The 17,839-nt window shown below is 42.2% G+C and overlaps 3 protein-coding genes across 4 annotated transcripts; 2 read left to right on the top strand and 1 right to left on the bottom strand.

Moving 5' to 3' along the window:
• Positions 1–2,381: 2,381 nt before the first annotated feature.
• Positions 2,382–8,721, bottom strand: LOC127588668 (terminal nucleotidyltransferase 5C-like). Of its 2 annotated transcripts, none has more exons than XM_052047478.1 (2): positions 7,743–8,721; positions 2,382–5,607 (listed from the first exon to the last, which is right to left on the bottom strand). In XM_052047478.1, exon 2 carries the CDS (start codon positions 5,599–5,601, stop codon positions 3,490–3,492), a length of 2,112 nt encoding a protein of 703 aa, XP_051903438.1. In that variant the 5' UTR covers positions 5,602–5,607; positions 7,743–8,721; the 3' UTR covers positions 2,382–3,489. The 2 variants fall into 2 exon arrangements, with proteins under 2 accessions (XP_051903438.1, XP_051903437.1); XM_052047477.1 differs by lacking the exon at positions 7,743–8,721 and adding an exon at positions 5,731–7,718.
• Positions 8,722–8,873: 152 nt separating this feature from the next.
• chmp1b (charged multivesicular body protein 1B) lies at positions 8,874–12,256 on the top strand. Its single transcript, XM_052047489.1, has 8 exons — positions 8,874–9,049; positions 9,693–9,790; positions 9,862–10,008; positions 10,744–10,812; positions 11,116–11,223; positions 11,311–11,354; positions 11,464–11,536; positions 11,733–12,256. The coding sequence occupies exons 1-8, from the start codon at positions 9,034–9,036 to the stop codon at positions 11,775–11,777; spliced, it is 600 nt and encodes a 199-aa protein (XP_051903449.1). The 5' UTR covers positions 8,874–9,033; the 3' UTR covers positions 11,778–12,256.
• Positions 12,257–12,976: 720 nt separating this feature from the next.
• On the top strand, positions 12,977–17,297 carry rraga (Ras-related GTP binding A). The gene is made up of 10 exons (XM_052047488.1): positions 12,977–13,095; positions 13,459–13,571; positions 14,099–14,198; positions 14,289–14,355; positions 14,434–14,656; positions 15,084–15,179; positions 15,281–15,403; positions 15,494–15,585; positions 15,949–16,064; positions 16,779–17,297. Exons 2-10 carry the CDS (start codon positions 13,545–13,547, stop codon positions 16,880–16,882), a joined length of 948 nt encoding a protein of 315 aa, XP_051903448.1. The 5' UTR covers positions 12,977–13,095; positions 13,459–13,544; the 3' UTR covers positions 16,883–17,297.
• The last annotated feature ends 542 nt before the right edge of the window (positions 17,298–17,839 follow it).

The raw sequence follows: 17,839 nt of genomic DNA on the forward strand, positions 1-17,839 counted from the left end.
ACAACTGCATCCTTCTCGTGTCGTGTTTTATGAAGGTCAATTATAGGATTGCATTTGTCACTGGTTCAAAGGAATCTTGGGCGTACTGACAGAGCAAGCATCAGGAATTTGTTGTTTTTATTTGATGATGACGTATGATCATTTCACATTTTATCTGAACAGGGGAAAACAGGAGAGAACTCCAGAGCGTTTTAATGTTATTTTTATTCATTACCATTCATCGCACAACAATCTCAACACTGATGTATCGTGACTAGATTACGTCCATAGTTTTTGGGGAGCGCTACACATGTGGCAAAAAGCCCGATTACCACAACAGATAAAGTCAGTTGGAAAACCACATATTTGCCCACATTATGAATTCAACATTGCATCTGAGAATCACAAGCAGGAAAACACAACAGCTATCTACAGTGGATATTACAAACATACACATCCCTGTTCAAATGTCAGATTTGAGTGATACAAAGCAATGAGACCAAGATGAATCATTTTTTGATGTAGGCTTGGCACAAACGATCGCACCACGGAAGACCACACCTAAAGTGAAGCAAGGTGGTGGTAGCATCATGCTGGGCCTGATTTTCTTCTGCTTGAACCGTGGTCTTAGTAAAGGTGGAGGGAATTATGAACGGTTCCAAATACCAGTCAGTGTTAGTACTAAACCTTCAGTCTTCTGCTTTAATAAAAATGACAGGAAAAGACGAACTTTATTTGGGGTTAATCAGTTGCACTTTAAATGAAACCAGAATGTGGTTCACATCACCAACTGGAGGATGAACACACTTGCGCAACCACATTATTTCGGTTATTTATTTTTACATGTACATAGTGTCAGTTGAGTTGTACAGGTTATAAAATGGCGAGGGAAAAAAAAGTTTTGAAATGATATATCGTGGGTTCATAAATACCACAAAAGCCTGGCGTTTTGACAGGGGTGTGTAGACTTTTCATCTCTACTGTATGTGCACTTAAATTGTGCTTCAGTCTCGGATAAAGAGGGATAATGTATTTTTTAAATGTTTACTGTATATTCATAAACACACCAGCCACAACATTCGGTACTATGATGCACAGGTCAATTATATACTGCAAATAAAATAAAAAATATATATTTGAACACCTTTGTTACGCTTGATTAGTTGACATCCAACTCGCTATGAATTGACTCAATAATTTGTGGGAGTGGACTGGAATCTATCCAGCAGCAACCTGTCCCAATTTTTATATTCTGTCACTGTAATGCATTTTGCTGAATGAATACCTCTCTTACGGTGTCAATCAAAATGAAACATTATCGTCAACGTAAAGGCGGGGCGTCTTCAATTGAATCTTATTGTCTTCTGCGGGTGTACCCAATGTTGTGGCCAGTGCGTGTACACATAACTGCACGTCTAAAAACACGACATCATAGCCCACTTGAACAATGCAGAGAACATGTTTGCACAATGTCAACAAGTGATTTTCTGCTAAATCCACAACAAACACTGCTCAGCTTGTCACACTCCTTGGATACTAATCGCGTTGTTTAAACGTGACCCGATACAAATAAAAAACCGTTGTCATATAGCATTTGTGTCATGTTATGAATACAGAAGAGTTCAACATGGCATATAATTTTCCGACTCTTTTGTCATCGGGTCAGATCTACAATTCTCTTCAGATATTTAATTGTAATCAATTCAAGGTAGAGAACAGCTTTCACGTTTATTGTAAATGACATTGAAATATAAATAGGGTCACAAATAGTGGGTGAAAAGTCATCTGTACTTTTTTGTACGGAGGGTTTAGCTGGCAAACTTTTTTTTGACGTTTAATGAACGGTTAGTGACGTTTGTATTTAGGTGTATTTTATATTGACTTTAATCAAGTTATTACACCGAAGAACAAAACCTAAATACTATATGAGAAACAACGTATTACCCAGGATGCGTTTAACTGACTAGCCATGTTTGCCAAGGGTCAATGACTGAATGAAACTATAAAGAAATATAATATTTAATACGGACATTTCATTATTATAAATAATAAGTCCAAATGAAGCCTTGTTATGCACCGTACTATTATGGGATTCAAATGTTGCATTTCCAAGCATTTCAATCATGATGATTCAGAAGGATAAAACCAGTTCTCCTTTGACATTCAAAAGACGCAGGTTTGCAAACGTCCAATGTTTCCATGAGTTCCCACTGAAATTGAAAATTCACACGAAAACCATTTACGCAGCATAATTGTTACAATTCTACACATTGATTCACGTCACATGCTTGGAGTAAAACCACATGACAACATTTCACTAAACAGTTACAGGCTGTGTTCGAAATCGCTCCCTATCCAATGTGGCCAACACAGTGAAATCGTTATTTTTGTTGCGCTGTTGTGAGGTGGTTCTTATCTAGCAATACTTTTCAACCTATATTCAATGGAATGCGCTACAAAGACAAGATAATAATTTTTTCAAAGTGCAAACTGATGAATGTTTTATTTTGGGGGGCAAATATTCTCTTTTGAATTTAATGCCTGCAACATATTCCAAAAAAGCTACTGTAGGAGCATTGCCCAAAAACACCTGTCTGGGATATCCCACAAGTTATTTAGAAACATTTGAGTATCATCATTGGGTATAACGAATTTAGGAATATGGTCAATAATATCAAAATAGTCTGAGAATCTGGAAAAATCTCTGCATTTAAGTGGCCAACCATCACTGAATGTCTGCGACTTTCGATCCGTCAGGCGACACTGCATTAAAAACGGGCATCACTGTTTAGTCCTAGACTTGCCTGCCAGCAGTCCAGACGTGTCTCCCATTGAAATTGTGCGGCACATTATGAAGCACAAAACACAATAACGGAGACCCGAGTCTCTCGAGTAACTGATGTTGTTTGATCGAACAAGAATGGGAGAGAATTCCACCTGCAAAGTTTCAAAAATTGGTGTATGCAATTCCCAAACACTGATTGCGTGTAGTTACATGAAAAGAACACAGTGGTCAACGCGTTGGGTGTTCCAGCTTTTTTGGAACATGTTGGAGACATTCAATTCAAAATGAGTCAATATTTCAGAAGGTTTTATCAGGTTGAACATTAAATATCTTGCTTTGTTGGAGTATTCACTTGAATAGAGTTTGAAAAGGATATGTAAGTCATGTATTCTGCGGTTTCAGTTTTACTCAATGTCCCAACTTCATCTGAATTGGAGTTTGGGACTCATCATAACCATTTTCCATACTCGGCTCTCCTCTGTGCTCTCTGTGTTCATAATCCACTTTGCAAATTCTCTCCTTTCCCAAATTCTACCAAGTGAAAGGCTCACATGCTTTGCCTTTGGACTCCACGAGTCCTGACCAAGGTGGGACGTCAAAGCATTAAAAGACACTGTGCCCGGGATGGGGGTGGGGGGCCTCATGTTTTCAAAACTTGCATCAGTGCCTGTGTTGGCACTTGCTGAAATCTGCCTTCCCGCCTCCCAGTCGGCACAACGCCGTGGCTACACCGGGCCACTTTGCATGTGCACGTGGACCGGGTAGGGGTGGTAGACGAGTGAGGGCTGGGCCTGCGCGATGAAGTAGCTGCCGTAAATGGGCTCGCTCATGTAAGGGGCCGGTTGGTAGAAGCATGTGACGTTGGCGGCATTGGGGATGGCGTTCTGCTCCCCCAGCACCCTCAGAGCCAGGACGGTGATCATGTTGAGCGTCTGCCTCCTCTCGTGGCCCATCAGGCACACGGTGCTCTCGTCGATGACGCGTCGCAGAGTCATCAGGTAGTCGTACTTGCTGCTCTCCTCGCTTCCCGTAAAGTGGCAATGCAGGTGGGCCTCGATCTTGCGCTGCTGCTCCTTCACGTCGGGAAAGTCGATGAAGAAACGGGAGCACATGTACCTCTCCAGAGACTTGATCTCCGTCTCGCTGGCCGGATGGAAGTTCCTCACCAAGAGGTCGCTGTATTTCAGCAGGCCCCCTCCTCGGATCTCCTCGGGGTGGTGGGTGGCAATGAGGCGTTGCCGAAGGTGCTCCATGGCCTGGGTGAAGTCACCGTACATGCACTCCGCCTCCACAACCACAGAGGACTCCCATGAGCTCAATTCGCAGCTGAGTGGGGGAGTTTCTGCACGGACATCCTGAGTCAAACCTAAATTCTCTTCATGCGTGTGGTCGCCGTTGTCACAATCTGGAGGCTTCTTGGAATGTTTGGGCTTCACTGTTGGTTCAGCAACCTGATCGGTTTCAGGTCCAGCCTGGCATGTGCTAGCTGTACAGAGAACACTTGTTGAACTTCTCTGTGAGGAAGTTGTTCCATGAGATCCGTCTTGCAAGGGAGGCGTCAACTGAGTGGGTATGTCAATGGGTGCAAACAGCTGAGCGGTCATATCCGACACGTCTGTGAGCAAGGACCATTTTTCGGGACTACAGATCATCTTGCGGGACATTTTTCTTTGTAGTTTTGGCGAGGGGCAGTAGTCTGGTACAACATCTGGAGACATACTGCAGGTTTTCTTCGCCGGGGGAGGAGAGGAGAACTCATGATGGGGCTCTTGCGGGCCGGGGACGGTGGATTCCACTTGGACACAATCCTGCACGGAGGATTTCCCGACCAGTGCCGTAATCGAGATACGCGAACGAGAGGCCTCATCTCGAACCTGCAGCTTTAAACATGCACACGCTGGAGGAGATGAAGCCACAGCAGATCCCTTCGAAAGCGCTTCTTTGTCATCCCTTAGCTCAAAACTGATGTCCTCTTCTGAGTGTGCGCCTATTTTTGGCTCTTCCTGTTGAGGATGAAGCTTGAAATCGACATCTTCGGGCGCTAACTCCTCCTGTCCCTGACACTTTTCCGTCTCTGAATGAAGAAGCTGCGTCTCCTCAACAGCTTCACGACGATGCGCTGCCTCTCCACCAGAAGCCATCTTTGAGTCGACTTTTGAGACGTTCGACTGCGCTGGCTTTTCGTTTTCCCCCTCGCTGTCTTTTGAGGCCAACGTCTGAGCATCTGAGGACAACTTCCTCCCTTGTCTCCTGTCGTTCTCCCAGTAGGACTCCAGCATGCGGTCCAGGATGATCTGGAAGGAGTCAACGCTAAATTCAAACTGCCTGCGAAGGGCACTGACGAATCTCAGTCCCAGCGTTTTGGCTCTGTTGTTGGACAGGGAGATGAGGCTCCACCTGTCATGCTCGTTGAACACTTTGACCATCTTTTGCACGTAAGCTTCTTTCATGGTGAGGCAGGTGAGCTTGCGTCTGTTCACGCCACATGGGAGGAGGTCCCTCAGGCTGCTCAGCACCACTTCCTTGATCACCTGGAAGTCCTCCTGCTTGGGCAAATCTACTCCGAAAATAATGTCTAAGTCCCTGACGTCCAGACCATTGTCCCTCACCAGGACGTGGCTGGCTGTGGCTCCGTTGAGGCGTATATCCTTCACCTGGATGTTTTTTTCTACAAGTCGATCCTTCACCACACGAATGATGTCTTTGGCACTCACCTGCAGTGTCGGAAAATTCCCTCGCCCGTGGATGGGAATGACCTCGGTCAGGACTTTATCCAAAGCCTGGAGTTGCTCCAAGGTCAAGTGATGGAATCGTTTCTCGGTGGGACGCTCCGTCATCCTTGCCTGTAAACAGAGGTGGCCTATTAGAAGTTTTGAATGCCAGAATCTGGTGTGGTGGGGATGGGGGGAGGGTTGGCTGGCACAAGACACAACATATTGACCAGGAATGCAGCTGACGACACTCACCAAGGTCAACGGCTGAGCTGGGGCCTCTCCCATCTAACTGTGAGCAGGAGATGGGTCACCGTGGACTGGTCGCCAGTCAATCACAGAGCACAAATATGCATTCTAAATTGAAGCTAACGCATCTTTCTAGGATGTTGTCGAAAGCTGGGATCCTCTACTCGGTGTGATTGTGAGCGCGAATGGTCGTTCGTCTTTGGCTGGCAACCAATTCAGGGTGTACTCCGCCTTCTGCCCGAAGACAGTTGGGATAAGAGCCAGCACGTCCAAGACCCTTGTGAGGATAAGCGGATTCGAAAATGGGTGGATGGATGTTGTAGGTCACATTAATGGCGGAAAAACGTTTGACAATGACTTATCTTTGTTCCATTTTTATATATCACAAAAACCCGGCAATTGAACAGGGGTGTGTAGACTTTTCATCTCATATCTGTCAATCTACCTATCAAATTTGAAGGGACGGGACATTCATTCAGTGAAAAATCTTCCAATAATGTAGTATGCACTTACGAAATACTATTTACCGCCTCGCTCAAGGGCAGTTCGATACAGGCCAGGAGGCAGTGTATAGCTAACCACTTGTTACCGTTTTGCTTTTTTCCCCCCCCCAAATTGTTACCCTGCTGTTTGGAAGTTGCTTTACCAGCCATTACAAGGTATACTTTACAGTGTATACAGGTACATATGTAAACAAGACAATTTCATCCGTCATACATTCGCTCCTTGAAATGATTAAGACGTTTTCCCGGCAAGATGCAGCGTTGAGGTAAAATGGTGAATGTCGTCTGCGCTGGCCCTCTACAAGCCCTTCTCCTGTGAAGTGGCGGTGATGAATCTAATCATGTGATGCGGTTTATACACTCGAGGGCATCTGTGCATAATGAGGTGCTTTTATTCGGGCTGTTTTGAGGCGAGAGCATTGCACTGTATTGAGGCTTCATTATTTGTGGGATGACTCATTCACTCGTTCACGCTTCAAGGCCAATGTCAATTTCAGCAATCAACGTCAAAACCATATCAAAAGCTACTAAGACACATTTGTGAGAGTACATAAAGGTGATTGAGGAGGGGAATGCTGTGAAATTTGGTGAATAATGTGAAATCCTACATTATTGTGTTGCGGTTGTATTATGATAATCTATATTACTTGAATACTAAAGAGAAATTTAAAAATTTACTGTCCCTATATACACTTGCGTTGCCACGCTTGAGTTAAGTGGCACAAATGGAATGTGTGGTGGGGGATGGGTTGTGTTTACATTACACGAACTGATGCGTTTTATTGACAAGGTCAAAGATGATCCCTGTCAGTACTACTGTAAACTAAAAATGGAATCTTGATGAAGTAGCAGAAAATAATGCACCCTTTAACATGTCATTATTGACCAATGTATACGTAAAAAAAACTCCATTCAATTATTTTTTTCTGCTGATGTAAAGACAATTGCCGTCTATTTTATGAGCACTGTTAGCAGCATATTATTATTTACTTCACACATCTAAATAAAATTAAAACTAATAAAGTGAAATCATGACTAGATTCTAGAAGATTGTTATGTATTATGTGTTTTGCACTGGCTCAAGTTATATGACGCACTTGGATAGTCTCGATGATTTTGTGGCCAAATAGCACATTTAAATGGTCAGCATCAGTGTCTTATATGAATATTCTTTAAGGGGTGTCGTTTTAAGGGTTTAAATCATCCGTCCCCCACTTCCACTTGGCTTTTTTATTTTTTTTAAAGTACATGAACACTATGAGTCATACAGCTGTTCAATGAAAACGCTGCATTCACTGGTACAATTACACAACAAATAGTCCATCATAGATTCAAGGAAAGTGCAACTATACAGTATGGATACAGAAGATGATGCGCAACTTTATTTTGAAGTATGACATTTTTATATTTATTTCACTAATGTCAAATTAGAAATGACTCGAAAGTCCTCTATTTTTTGAGTAAATAGGTTGACAAGATATTATGGAGGAACATGAGTGAGTAAAAGAAACTTACCTTTTTTCTTGTTTGTTTGTTTTTGTTTGTTTTGTGTTGTTGTTGTTGTTTTTTTCTCCTGACGAATTAAAATTGAACGCGCAGGCACAAAAAGGCAAAACAACAACAAAAGTATTGAGGATATATCCAAAAAGGTTTATCAGACCTCTTTCAAAAGAGGTTAAAACGCTGGCACCACGCACAGTTATCCCCTCCTCAGTACAGCAGCACCGTTTCCATGGCAATCTGGCGTCACGAATATTTACGGCAAATCACGACGCTAGTTCTTGCAACTTGGAGCCCACTCAGTGTCCGAGCAAAAGTGTTGTATGTTAGGGGGTCAGTTGAGAGTATGTTAAGGATGTTGGGGGGCGAGTTGGACTGCTTGGAGCACAGCGACCATTAGTGAAGCTACTCCGCCGGCGTGCCACTGCACTGCTGCCCGAGCTGTTGCGGGGTGAAACATCGCATCGGAGGGGACTGAGTGAGTCATCCACTCTCCCCCACCGCCATCCACGCAACGTAAATCTTTTATCATCATTCAAGGGCTAGCCCCGCCCACCTCACAGTCCGGTCCAATTACAACGATAGTTTTGCGTAACCAACGTCATGAGCGGAACATCTGGACTCACGGGAAACAGTTGCGTTGTTATTTTTGCGGTTATGTATATCTTTTTGGGGTGTGTGTAAATATTTCATTCACAGTTGGATTGGGAGGGTTGGCCTCCGGAGTTGGGCCGTTGCTCGGATACGTGAGCGCGTCCAAGTTGAATGTGTCATGTCTGACCCAAAACCACTTGTGTCAAACTCAAGGCTCTGGGGTAACGAAAAATATAATAAATAATGTACACTATGTCTACTTCATGTTCATTCGTGAATAGAATTGTTCTTTAGGCAGAAAATCTTTCCTGAAATTCACATCTTGCATAGACGGTTATTAGCAGCATTTTACCCCGTGTAAAACATTTGTTACATCTCCAAGAAGCAAAAACTAATAATAATAGAAATAAAAAGTAGAACGAGGCACCTCCAACTAGTGTTCCACTTTTCCACATCCAATATGGCAGCAACTTTGACGCACAAAGCTCCTCAAGGTGGGGTCTAGCCTCTTTGTTACGCCAAACTAGGCAACACCACATGACGGTGACGTCAGTCATATTTTGATCAGACACCAGGAAGTGCGGAAGGCGACGACGAAAGGAGACCGAAACCAGGAAAGACCGACTGATTTACTGACAAATCGGCTTTATTTTGCATTTTTTGAAGGCGCTTCTTTGGGAAACAACTTTGTGACCGTCAAAGCAACCGTAGAATGCCAAGCATGGATAGTATCCTTCTTAAAGACAGTTTGAGTAAGAGAACTGTTGGAATACCATTGCGAAGGTCCAGGCGCTGAACATAAGATATTTTTGGACGATACGGGTTTTGTTTACATGTTAGAAATATTGCTAAACCGTCATACACTTGCTTAATTAAAAAGTAAAGCTTAAATTATGCAGTCTACCGTAGACGCCGGTTTGAACTGTTCTTCGACCTTAGAAAAGATATGTTGCTATTGGTCGGATTATTATTGAAACCCCCACCAAATAGAATCGTGTTTTTATTATTATGATTATATTTATATATTTTACAGTAATCGAAATGTGGTCGAGTAGTTATGACAGCCTCATTCAACAACTTAATTGAACCAACTTAATATATAGTAGACATAAAAGATAAAATACTATACAGTATCTGAATTACCTATATCTGTCACTAGCCACTGAGGCCTGAAATGGTTCATGAGTTGTTGTATTGTTTAGTTTGAATGGTTTCTGAAAGATCAGTTTCCAGTTTTGCTCTGTCTTGTTACATAAGGACTCGAATGTTTCTACAGTACTGTTTTGTTGACAGCTCTGAGTCACGCTCGGCAGTTGTCATTGAAAAGTATCTGCCGCGGTTTCTTGTATTTCCATTAACCTCAAATCCTAGAGCATCTTTTCAATTTAAAGTTTGCCGCCAAAGAACTTCAAAGAAACTCCAAGAAATGCGACAAAGAAGAGAAATTGGAGAAGGCAAAAGTCAAGAAAGTATGTGACCTAAATACTGGTTACAACACTCTGCTATAGACAGTTGATACCGTTTGTGCGTGCGTCTTAAGGCCATCCAGAAGGGAAACATGGATGTGGCGAGGATCCATGCAGAGAACGCCATCAGACAGAAGAACCAGTCTGTGACCTACTTGAGGATGAGTGCTCGGGTGGATGCAGTGGCTGCAAGGGTCCAAACTGCTGTCACAATGAACCAGGTACTTTGAATGTACACTATACAGTGAGCCCTGCCAAATAGTGAAAACCTGAGAATAATTTCCTCTCCCTAAAAGGAGTTTGTAATTATGAATATGTGCCACAAGATGTCGGCAATGCACTTAAGACGGAAAGGATCATAAAGCATCAACACCATACACCTAGGATGAATTTGAGTTTATTAAAGCAAATGGTATAATCCGTATTGTGGAAGCTTTTATAGGTCAAATTTAGGAATGTTTGTATGTTTCAGGGGATACAAGCCACCTTCATATGTGGCTCATCATTTGGTAGCACAACCTGATGTGGGCATACAGATGTGCACTAGCACTTTACACCAAATGTAATTATTAAGTTTTATGCCGTTAAATTAAGTTAGTGATTAAACTCATAGTTTGGGATAAAATTAATTATATTGTAAGAATAGCAGATAGTTTTGGGCACTTGTCATAATCTTCATTTCAGCTCCCCTTATTACAGTAAAGTGTTATTTCATTTCATTTACAAATGACATTTTCAAACCTGTTCTTTTTTAATTGCACATTAGGTATCAAAACTGAACCCATTTGTTGTGTGGAGTCAGCATTAGCTTGTAGATGCAATGAGTGATCTTTGCTTTGCGTGTGCGTGCTTATGTGTGTGTGTGTGATTGAGATGTACTCTCTGTATTGTACTTTTATGAATAGAAAATGTGGTCTATATGTGTTGTAATTTAGTAACCATGTACTTCTGCTCAGGTCACAAAATCTATGGCTGGAGTGGTGAAAGGCATGGATGTTACTCTGAAGTCGATGAATCTGGAAAAGGTAACCTTTTGCATAAATATGCAGAAGAATAAAATGGCCGTATAAACAAAAGATTTTGGGTGCCGTTTGCTTTTCGATTATTGTGGTTTTAGTTTGCAGTGGAGGTGAACTAAACTGGCATTCTAAAGGCTGTTTCTAGTATCATGGTTATGTCACTTCATTGAGACAGACATATATAGCTTTGTGAGAAAAATGTAGCTTTTGTGGGTGCACATTACTTAATCTAAAATTGATTATGAAAGGCTCTTGGGCTGTGCTCGATTATGTTGTGGACAAATCATTCCATCGCTTTTTGCCTTGCAGATCTCAGGTCTCATGGATAAATTTGAGCGCCAGTTTGAGACACTGGATGTTCAGACGGCGCAGATGGAAGACACAATGAGTAGCTCCACAACACTGACCACTCCACAGGTACTCGACACAATTACAGATTTCATTCTACAGGGTGCACTTTATTTGCGGTATATGCACTCACGCGGTCCTTGATGTGTGTTTCAGTCCCAGGTGGATTCATTGTTACACGAGATGGCAGATGAAGCAGGGTAATGCATTTTAGGAAAGAATTGAACTTGCGTAAAATGAGTGCGCAAATTAGTTTTCATTTGAGGAGGATTGAAGGCTGCTTATTTGAGTTTGATGCACTTTGTTTAGGTTGGACTTGAACCTGGAGCTCCCTCAGGGACAGACGGGATCGGTGGGCGCCAGCGTGGCCTCAGCAGAACAGGTGAAGTTGCTTTTTGAATAATTTCCCATCAAGCACTTGCAGTCAAGCACTCAATAGCAGGAAGAAATATTCGGGAAATTCTGAAAATGACTAATACTACAAGAACTAAGTCCTTGGGAAGAGGTGGGTGGTGTTATCCTATTGTTGTCCTAACCTGTCCAAATCAATTATTGTCTTTGCTTGTTGTCATTTAAAGGATGAGCTGTCCCAAAGGCTGGCCAGACTCCGAGATCAAATGTAAAGGCTAAGTGCAGCGGAGCAACCACAGAGACCTGTCCATATACATTATACGAATATTACTTTCACATCATATCCGTTTCTCCTCTTTACATTCGTGAATTTCTCTGTGGAGCATAACCCTTGGGGATTTTGTGTTTATAACAATTGACAGGCATTTGAAATGTTGGATTCCAACAGGAATACTGGTTGTAGATGTTCATATGTAATGTTGTTGTAAAACACAAACACGGAAGAATTTGCAAACAAGTAAATGGCGTGGTATTTCTTTTTACCATATATAAAAGCCAATACCATAGAGTGAAGGCATTGGTCCGGGAAATTCTTTTATTCTTCAAACTGTATGACCGGTTATTCTTGTCCTACTGTGTGAGAGACATTACGTATCCTTTCCTGATGACAAGGCCTTGTGTGGTAATCTACTGATCGTTTGGTTCCAGGTTACAGTTTGCAGATTACACACAATAAACTTTTCTAATAATACTTGTATCTAGTTGGTCTTCACAATAACTTATTCCAACTCTGTGCCGATGTGAAACTATTTCCTATACCGTTTTTTTTTAATTGCACTTATTCTCATTAGGGTTGAAGGTTAGCTGGAGCATTTCCAAGCTAATTTTTGGTGAGAATAGCAACTGTGGCACTTGGTCACCGGGCATCACAGGTTTTTGTTGTGTCTGAAATATGTTAAAAACCAATTCAATATGCTCAAATTATGCTAATCAGTTAAACATTTCAGGAAAAAAATCTGTATTAACATTTTTTAACTAAAAAACGTGACACGTTAAAGATACACGATTTTTTTCAAATGTAATTTTAAAAAGTAACATTCATCTTACGTTAGCCCCCCCCCCCCCAATAAAATAGTGGTCTGTTTTCAACTTTTGTATAATCACATTTTGATGCCGGTTGCTTAATGTTTTTGTTTTGACTTTTTTTTATTGTGGCTGACAAAAAACATTCATTTGGCCGCATACTTTACAAACAACTGCTTTAAAGGTTCGAGTTTACTAGTGATCCGAATGACGACAGGCAGTGTGAAAAATTGATGTATGACCCCTTTTTAAAAAAAGTTGTATTCTTATTACTACTATTATGTGCGTTATAGAATAAACAGCCCAAAATAGTACAGACACAGGATAACGTTCGTAGTTAATTATCTACAAAATTCCCATTTAAAGAAACTCAAACAATTGTGACGCACCCGGAAACTACGTATGTTTTTTTATTAGCCACAACTGGGAGCGTACGTCACGTCATGTGACTGCGGCGTAAACAGGAAGCAGCTGATCTCAACTCTTGTCTGTACCTGATATCATCAAGTAATGTACATCCTTTTACGCCAATAACTTATGTCTACTCTCGGTTGAACACGACTAAACTTTCTGTGCAGTTTGGGTAAAATGCTCTAATAGTCGTTGATTTTTTTTTTATTAGTTAGCGCTGAAGCTGCATGGCATAAATCTACCGTATGTCTCGCTAGCCGAGTTAGCTTTAGCTTAGATATTGCTACTCGTCGGAAAGTGGACTTGCATGAAGTTAGGTAATTATCTAGAAACTTTTAATTTCGCCTTGTTAGTGCGTGTAGTCTTGTTGTTGTTTTTTTAAGTTTTTCACCGCGTGACACGTTTGCTTAAGTGGCTCCAGTGGAAGTGAACACCTAAGTGCAAATTTGTGTGCCTCAGCTGAGTGGGAGGAAGAGGAGAGCTGCGCACAAGAAGTCACCTGATCCGCAGCTCGTTGCAAACTTCCACCGTGTCTTCTGAAGGGGATGTCCAGTTCAGCCATGAAGAAAAAGGTCGGTGACGTCCAAACAACCGCATTTGAGTTTTGAGTGACACTGTCAAATGCGGGTTAGTTCGACGGTTGGTTCATATAATTGATGTGATTGGAGTTGACTGTTGTGGAGCGGACAGATGGGTCAAGTGAATTGTCTTGATATTCAAAACAGAAGGCACTTTGTGTTTGCTGTCTTCACCTCTGTATTAGGTGAAAAATAGAGGGCACATTTCTTTTGAAAATGCTTGCGTCATGACAATGAAGGTGTCGGTCATATATTGATCAGGTCAAGAACCACACGCATGGATTCCATATACTGTATCTATGTGAGAAAACCAACCGAACTATGCGCAAGGAGGCACTTGGTGGAGGCAATAAAAAAATGGTACTGAAAGCTGTGTCAAAATAATTTGGTTCCTTAATTAGTGTCATGAAAGTCACAAGTGGACACAATGCTGCCTGGACAGTCTGCATCCATTATCTGCTCACGTTACATTATAATTCGCTGATTGCATGTCAGTGATCTGTCAAACCCGTCTTTTTTAGGTGTTATTGATGGGGAAAAGCGGGTCAGGAAAGACCAGTATGAGATCAATCATCTTTGCCAACTACATAGCTCGAGACACGCGTCGCCTTGGAGCAACAAGTAAGAACGTCCAAGAGAGTCCATGCGTCTTCTTTTTTGTTTTTCCTATTTCTTTAATCAAATCTTTTTTACTTCTTTTGTGAACTACAGTTGATGTGGAACACTCGCACGTGCGATTTCTTGGCAACCTCGTTCTAAACCTTTGGGATTGTGGAGGGTAAAGTAGATTTGTTGTTGATTTGCCAGCTTTTGATTGATCGGCTGCGCAACACACGCACCTCCTTTCCACCCCCAGACAAGACACTTTCATGGAGAACTACTTCACCAGCCAGAGGGACAACATCTTTCGGAATGTAGAAGTGCTTATTTACGTTTTCGACGTAGAGAGCCGTGAGTTGGAGAAAGACATGCATTACTACCAGTCGTGTCTGGAAGCCATCCTACAGAACTCTCCTGACGCTAAAGTCTTCTGCCTCGTGCACAAAATGGATCTGGTGCAGGAGGACCAGAGAGACTTGGTAAGGTGGATCAATCGTGACAGATTTGTGGAAGCACTCAGATAAATGTGATCATTGACAAGAGGAGCAGTCAGAAATGCATAACAATCTGTATGTTTCCGGGTTATAATAGCTTGGGATTTTTCATTAAATTTCGTATTTTTAATTTCCTTTTGATGTTTACTTCTCAAATTGAAGTAGTGGCAATGCATTTTTAGAGTGTTTTTTGTTAGATTTGATTCAATTAAATGTTTTCAAAAATGATTAATTTTAATATAGTTTGTATTCGTTTTAATTTTTGTCCATTTGTTCAGTAGATTGAGAAAGACTAAGATGGGGACATTTTCACGCAAATTGAAGATAGCGTATTAAACCGTCAACTTTTCATAGTAGTTATTTAGTTTTTTCATGAACAAAAATAACTTTGTTGTTTGTGTGGCCTCGACAGATCTTTAAGGAGCGCGAGGAGGACTTGAAGAGACTTTCCCGACCTTTAGCTTGCACATGCTTCAGGACGTCCATCTGGGATGAAACTCTGTACAAGGTGACCAGTGGCCGTGACCCTATGATCAGTCGCAACATTTTTTTTCTGGTATTAATTCTGCCCAATGCGAGACAAAATGGTTTAAATATGTATTCCTGCAGGCGTGGTCCAGCATTGTGTACCAGCTTATCCCCAACGTCCAGCAACTTGAGACCAATTTAAGGAACTTTGCACAGATTATAGAGGCAGATGAAGTCCTTCTCTTTGAGAGAGCCACTTTTCTGGTCAGCGCATCTCATTTAACACAGTCTCATCGGTGCACAATATTTGCATCCATAACCAAACATATATTCTGTCTAACGTTTTTAATGCAGGTGATCTCCCACTACCAGTGCAAAGAGCAGCGGGACGCCCACCGTTTTGAGAAGATCAGTAATATCATCAAACAGTTCAAACTCAGCTGTAGGTAAGTTCACAGAATAGCGTCCTTCTCAAATTGTGTGCCCAAGTGACCCTCTGGAACCTGTGCCCCCCCGCCCATCCCCTATGAGAAAAAACGTGTAATTGCACATCCCCTGTGGTAGGTGGAAGTGGCACGCTCATTTATTCATATTATATTTATTAATATGAAGAAGAAACAAAAGAGGATCAAAATGCATTTCGATGAACCAGTTTGAGAAAAACTAATCTAAATCATGTTTCCCATAATGCGGGATCATCTGATGTCATGTCATGACCCCCCCCCCACCCGGCCCCAGCCCCCAATCAGAAAAAGCCAAAGAAACATAAAGGTTTAGGTCACCACTGACATTCTTTTGTTCGATTTCAGTAAACTGGCAGCCTCTTTCCAGAGCATGGAAGTGAGGAACTCCAACTTTGCGGCCTTCATTGACGTCTTCACTTCCAACACATACGTCATGGTCATCATGTCAGACCCATCTATTCGTGAGTACTGATTGAATCATACAGCGGAGCCTCCACAGTACCGTGTCGATTACCTTTCCAAAGGGCAATATAAGTCGGGCTGGGTGATTTATAGAATTGAGACTCATTATATCACCAGCCGTGAGCGTATTTTCTCCATTAAAAGCGGTGCAAATGTGGGCAGCTGCAGCTTTTCCTTCTCACTTTACTTTCCACGTTGATGTAAACAGAATCCACCAATAAAGAAGAAACGGTAAACAGAAAGCAATAGTAACGCCGATCGAACGCGTAGCCATAATTTGGCGTCATCTTTCGATGATGAAGCTTTGTGGACAAAAGAAGTTCCTTCCCATCGCTTTTCGTGGCAATATCTCCGGAGCAACATGCGGGAGAAAGGAATGTCGTCCAAAACATATCGCAAGCTAAGATGAAGTGTGGAGCGATGGCATTACACGTGTCAGACGACGCCTCCGTTCCGACGCCGTTGCTACAACAACCTATTAGTTAGCAAATTGCAAAAACACCGCTTGTTGAGTAAGTCAAAGTTTTCGGCGTTTGAGTGGTTGGGCTGAGGCTGGCACCAAGGAATGAACGTGTTTCCGATGGGGCCTGTTTTTGTTGGTTGAATTTTTTATGAGAACACGTATCGTGTTTGATCTTGGAGGTTCCACTGCATCTACCTTCTTGTGTTAGGTCAAATCCATTGACTTTTATATTGCATCTGTTTCCGAACAGCCTCTGCAGCTACCCTCATCAATATCCGCAATGCTAGGAAACACTTTGAGAAGTTGGAACGAGTGGACGGACCCAAGCACAGCCTGCACATGCGAATGCGCTAGTTGCCATATGTGTTTGTCCTGCCGGACCCTCTCACTCAACCAATCAGCTCCCAGATATCTGCGCCGCTCCTTTTTCAAAATGCAAGGAGACCCGCATCCTTGCCTCACTAGATCCTCGCGTTCAATCATACTTAATAGGAGGATTTTGTCTCCCGGGTCATCATAAGTATATCAAGCAGCGCCTTTTTTTTTGCTCTTGTCAATTATTTGTCCTCCTGCGTCCGATTAAAGAATGGAACAATGTGTTTACTCTGAAGGGGGATATTATGAACCTCACTGTTGTATACTGAAGACCCCCAGTTCTCACTCATGGGGATCTTCTCACCCCATTTCCCAGAATGAAATGCAACAGCTACTGCTCCAGTGTATGTGTGCTGTTCTTTGAAAATACAAGCAATATAGTTTTATTCAGAAATACCAAGTGTGTGTGTTTGATTGTAGCTGGAGACTACTTGAGCGCAAAACGTCATCCGCCACTGAAAATCTGAATGTGTGAAGCCACATGTAGTTAAATGGTAAAAAAAAATGTGCACTGGTTAAATACGAACTTGACTGCCAAGAAATGTCAGTAGGGTCACAACACACTCCACAAGTACAACAAACAAGCTGAACACACATACACGCACACACACATTTTTGGTTGCCACAAAAACCCCTAATTCATCCTAATGAAGTTGGGTGGAACCTTCATAAGTAACCCCAGAATGTATTTCCAGTTCCTTCTCATACACAAAATGGTCAAATCAGATGAGACATTAATGTGTTTGGCATCCTGGATGCATGAAACATGCTAAATATAAAAGACACGACACATGAGGCCTCCACCAGTTGTCCTGTATGTGCCATATGCCGAGTAACGGTTGAACGTGTGTGTGAGAAGAGTGGCACGATACCAGTGTAGAAGAGCAGCTGTTAAAAAGTGTTCACAGATGCCCCCGCAGCATGTACGGTAACGAG

Source organism: Hippocampus zosterae, chromosome 16, assembly GCF_025434085.1.
Source record: "Hippocampus zosterae strain Florida chromosome 16, ASM2543408v3, whole genome shotgun sequence".
NCBI lineage: Eukaryota > Metazoa > Chordata > Actinopteri > Syngnathiformes > Syngnathidae > Hippocampus > Hippocampus zosterae.

Bases quoted from the DNA above. Each gene is read 5' to 3' on its own strand.
- LOC127588668 (XM_052047477.1), bottom strand. From the start codon at position 5,763: ATGGGAGAGGCCCCAGCTCAGCCGTTGACCTTG. The intron at 5,608-5,730 runs GTGAGTGTCGTC...CTCTGTTTACAG, and splicing joins CAGCTCAGCCGTTGACCTTG to GCAAGGATGACGGAGCGTCC.
- rraga (XM_052047488.1), top strand. From the start codon at position 13,545: ATGTCCAGTTCAGCCATGAAGAAAAAG. The intron at 14,199-14,288 runs GTAAGAACGTCC...TGTGAACTACAG, and splicing joins GCGTCGCCTTGGAGCAACAA to TTGATGTGGAACACTCGCAC. The intron at 15,180-15,280 runs GTGACCAGTGGC...GTATTCCTGCAG, and splicing joins GGGATGAAACTCTGTACAAG to GCGTGGTCCAGCATTGTGTA.
- chmp1b (XM_052047489.1), top strand. The intron at 10,009-10,743 runs GTACTTTGAATG...ACTTCTGCTCAG, and splicing joins CTGCTGTCACAATGAACCAG to GTCACAAAATCTATGGCTGG. The intron at 10,813-11,115 runs GTAACCTTTTGC...TTTGCCTTGCAG, and splicing joins AGTCGATGAATCTGGAAAAG to ATCTCAGGTCTCATGGATAA.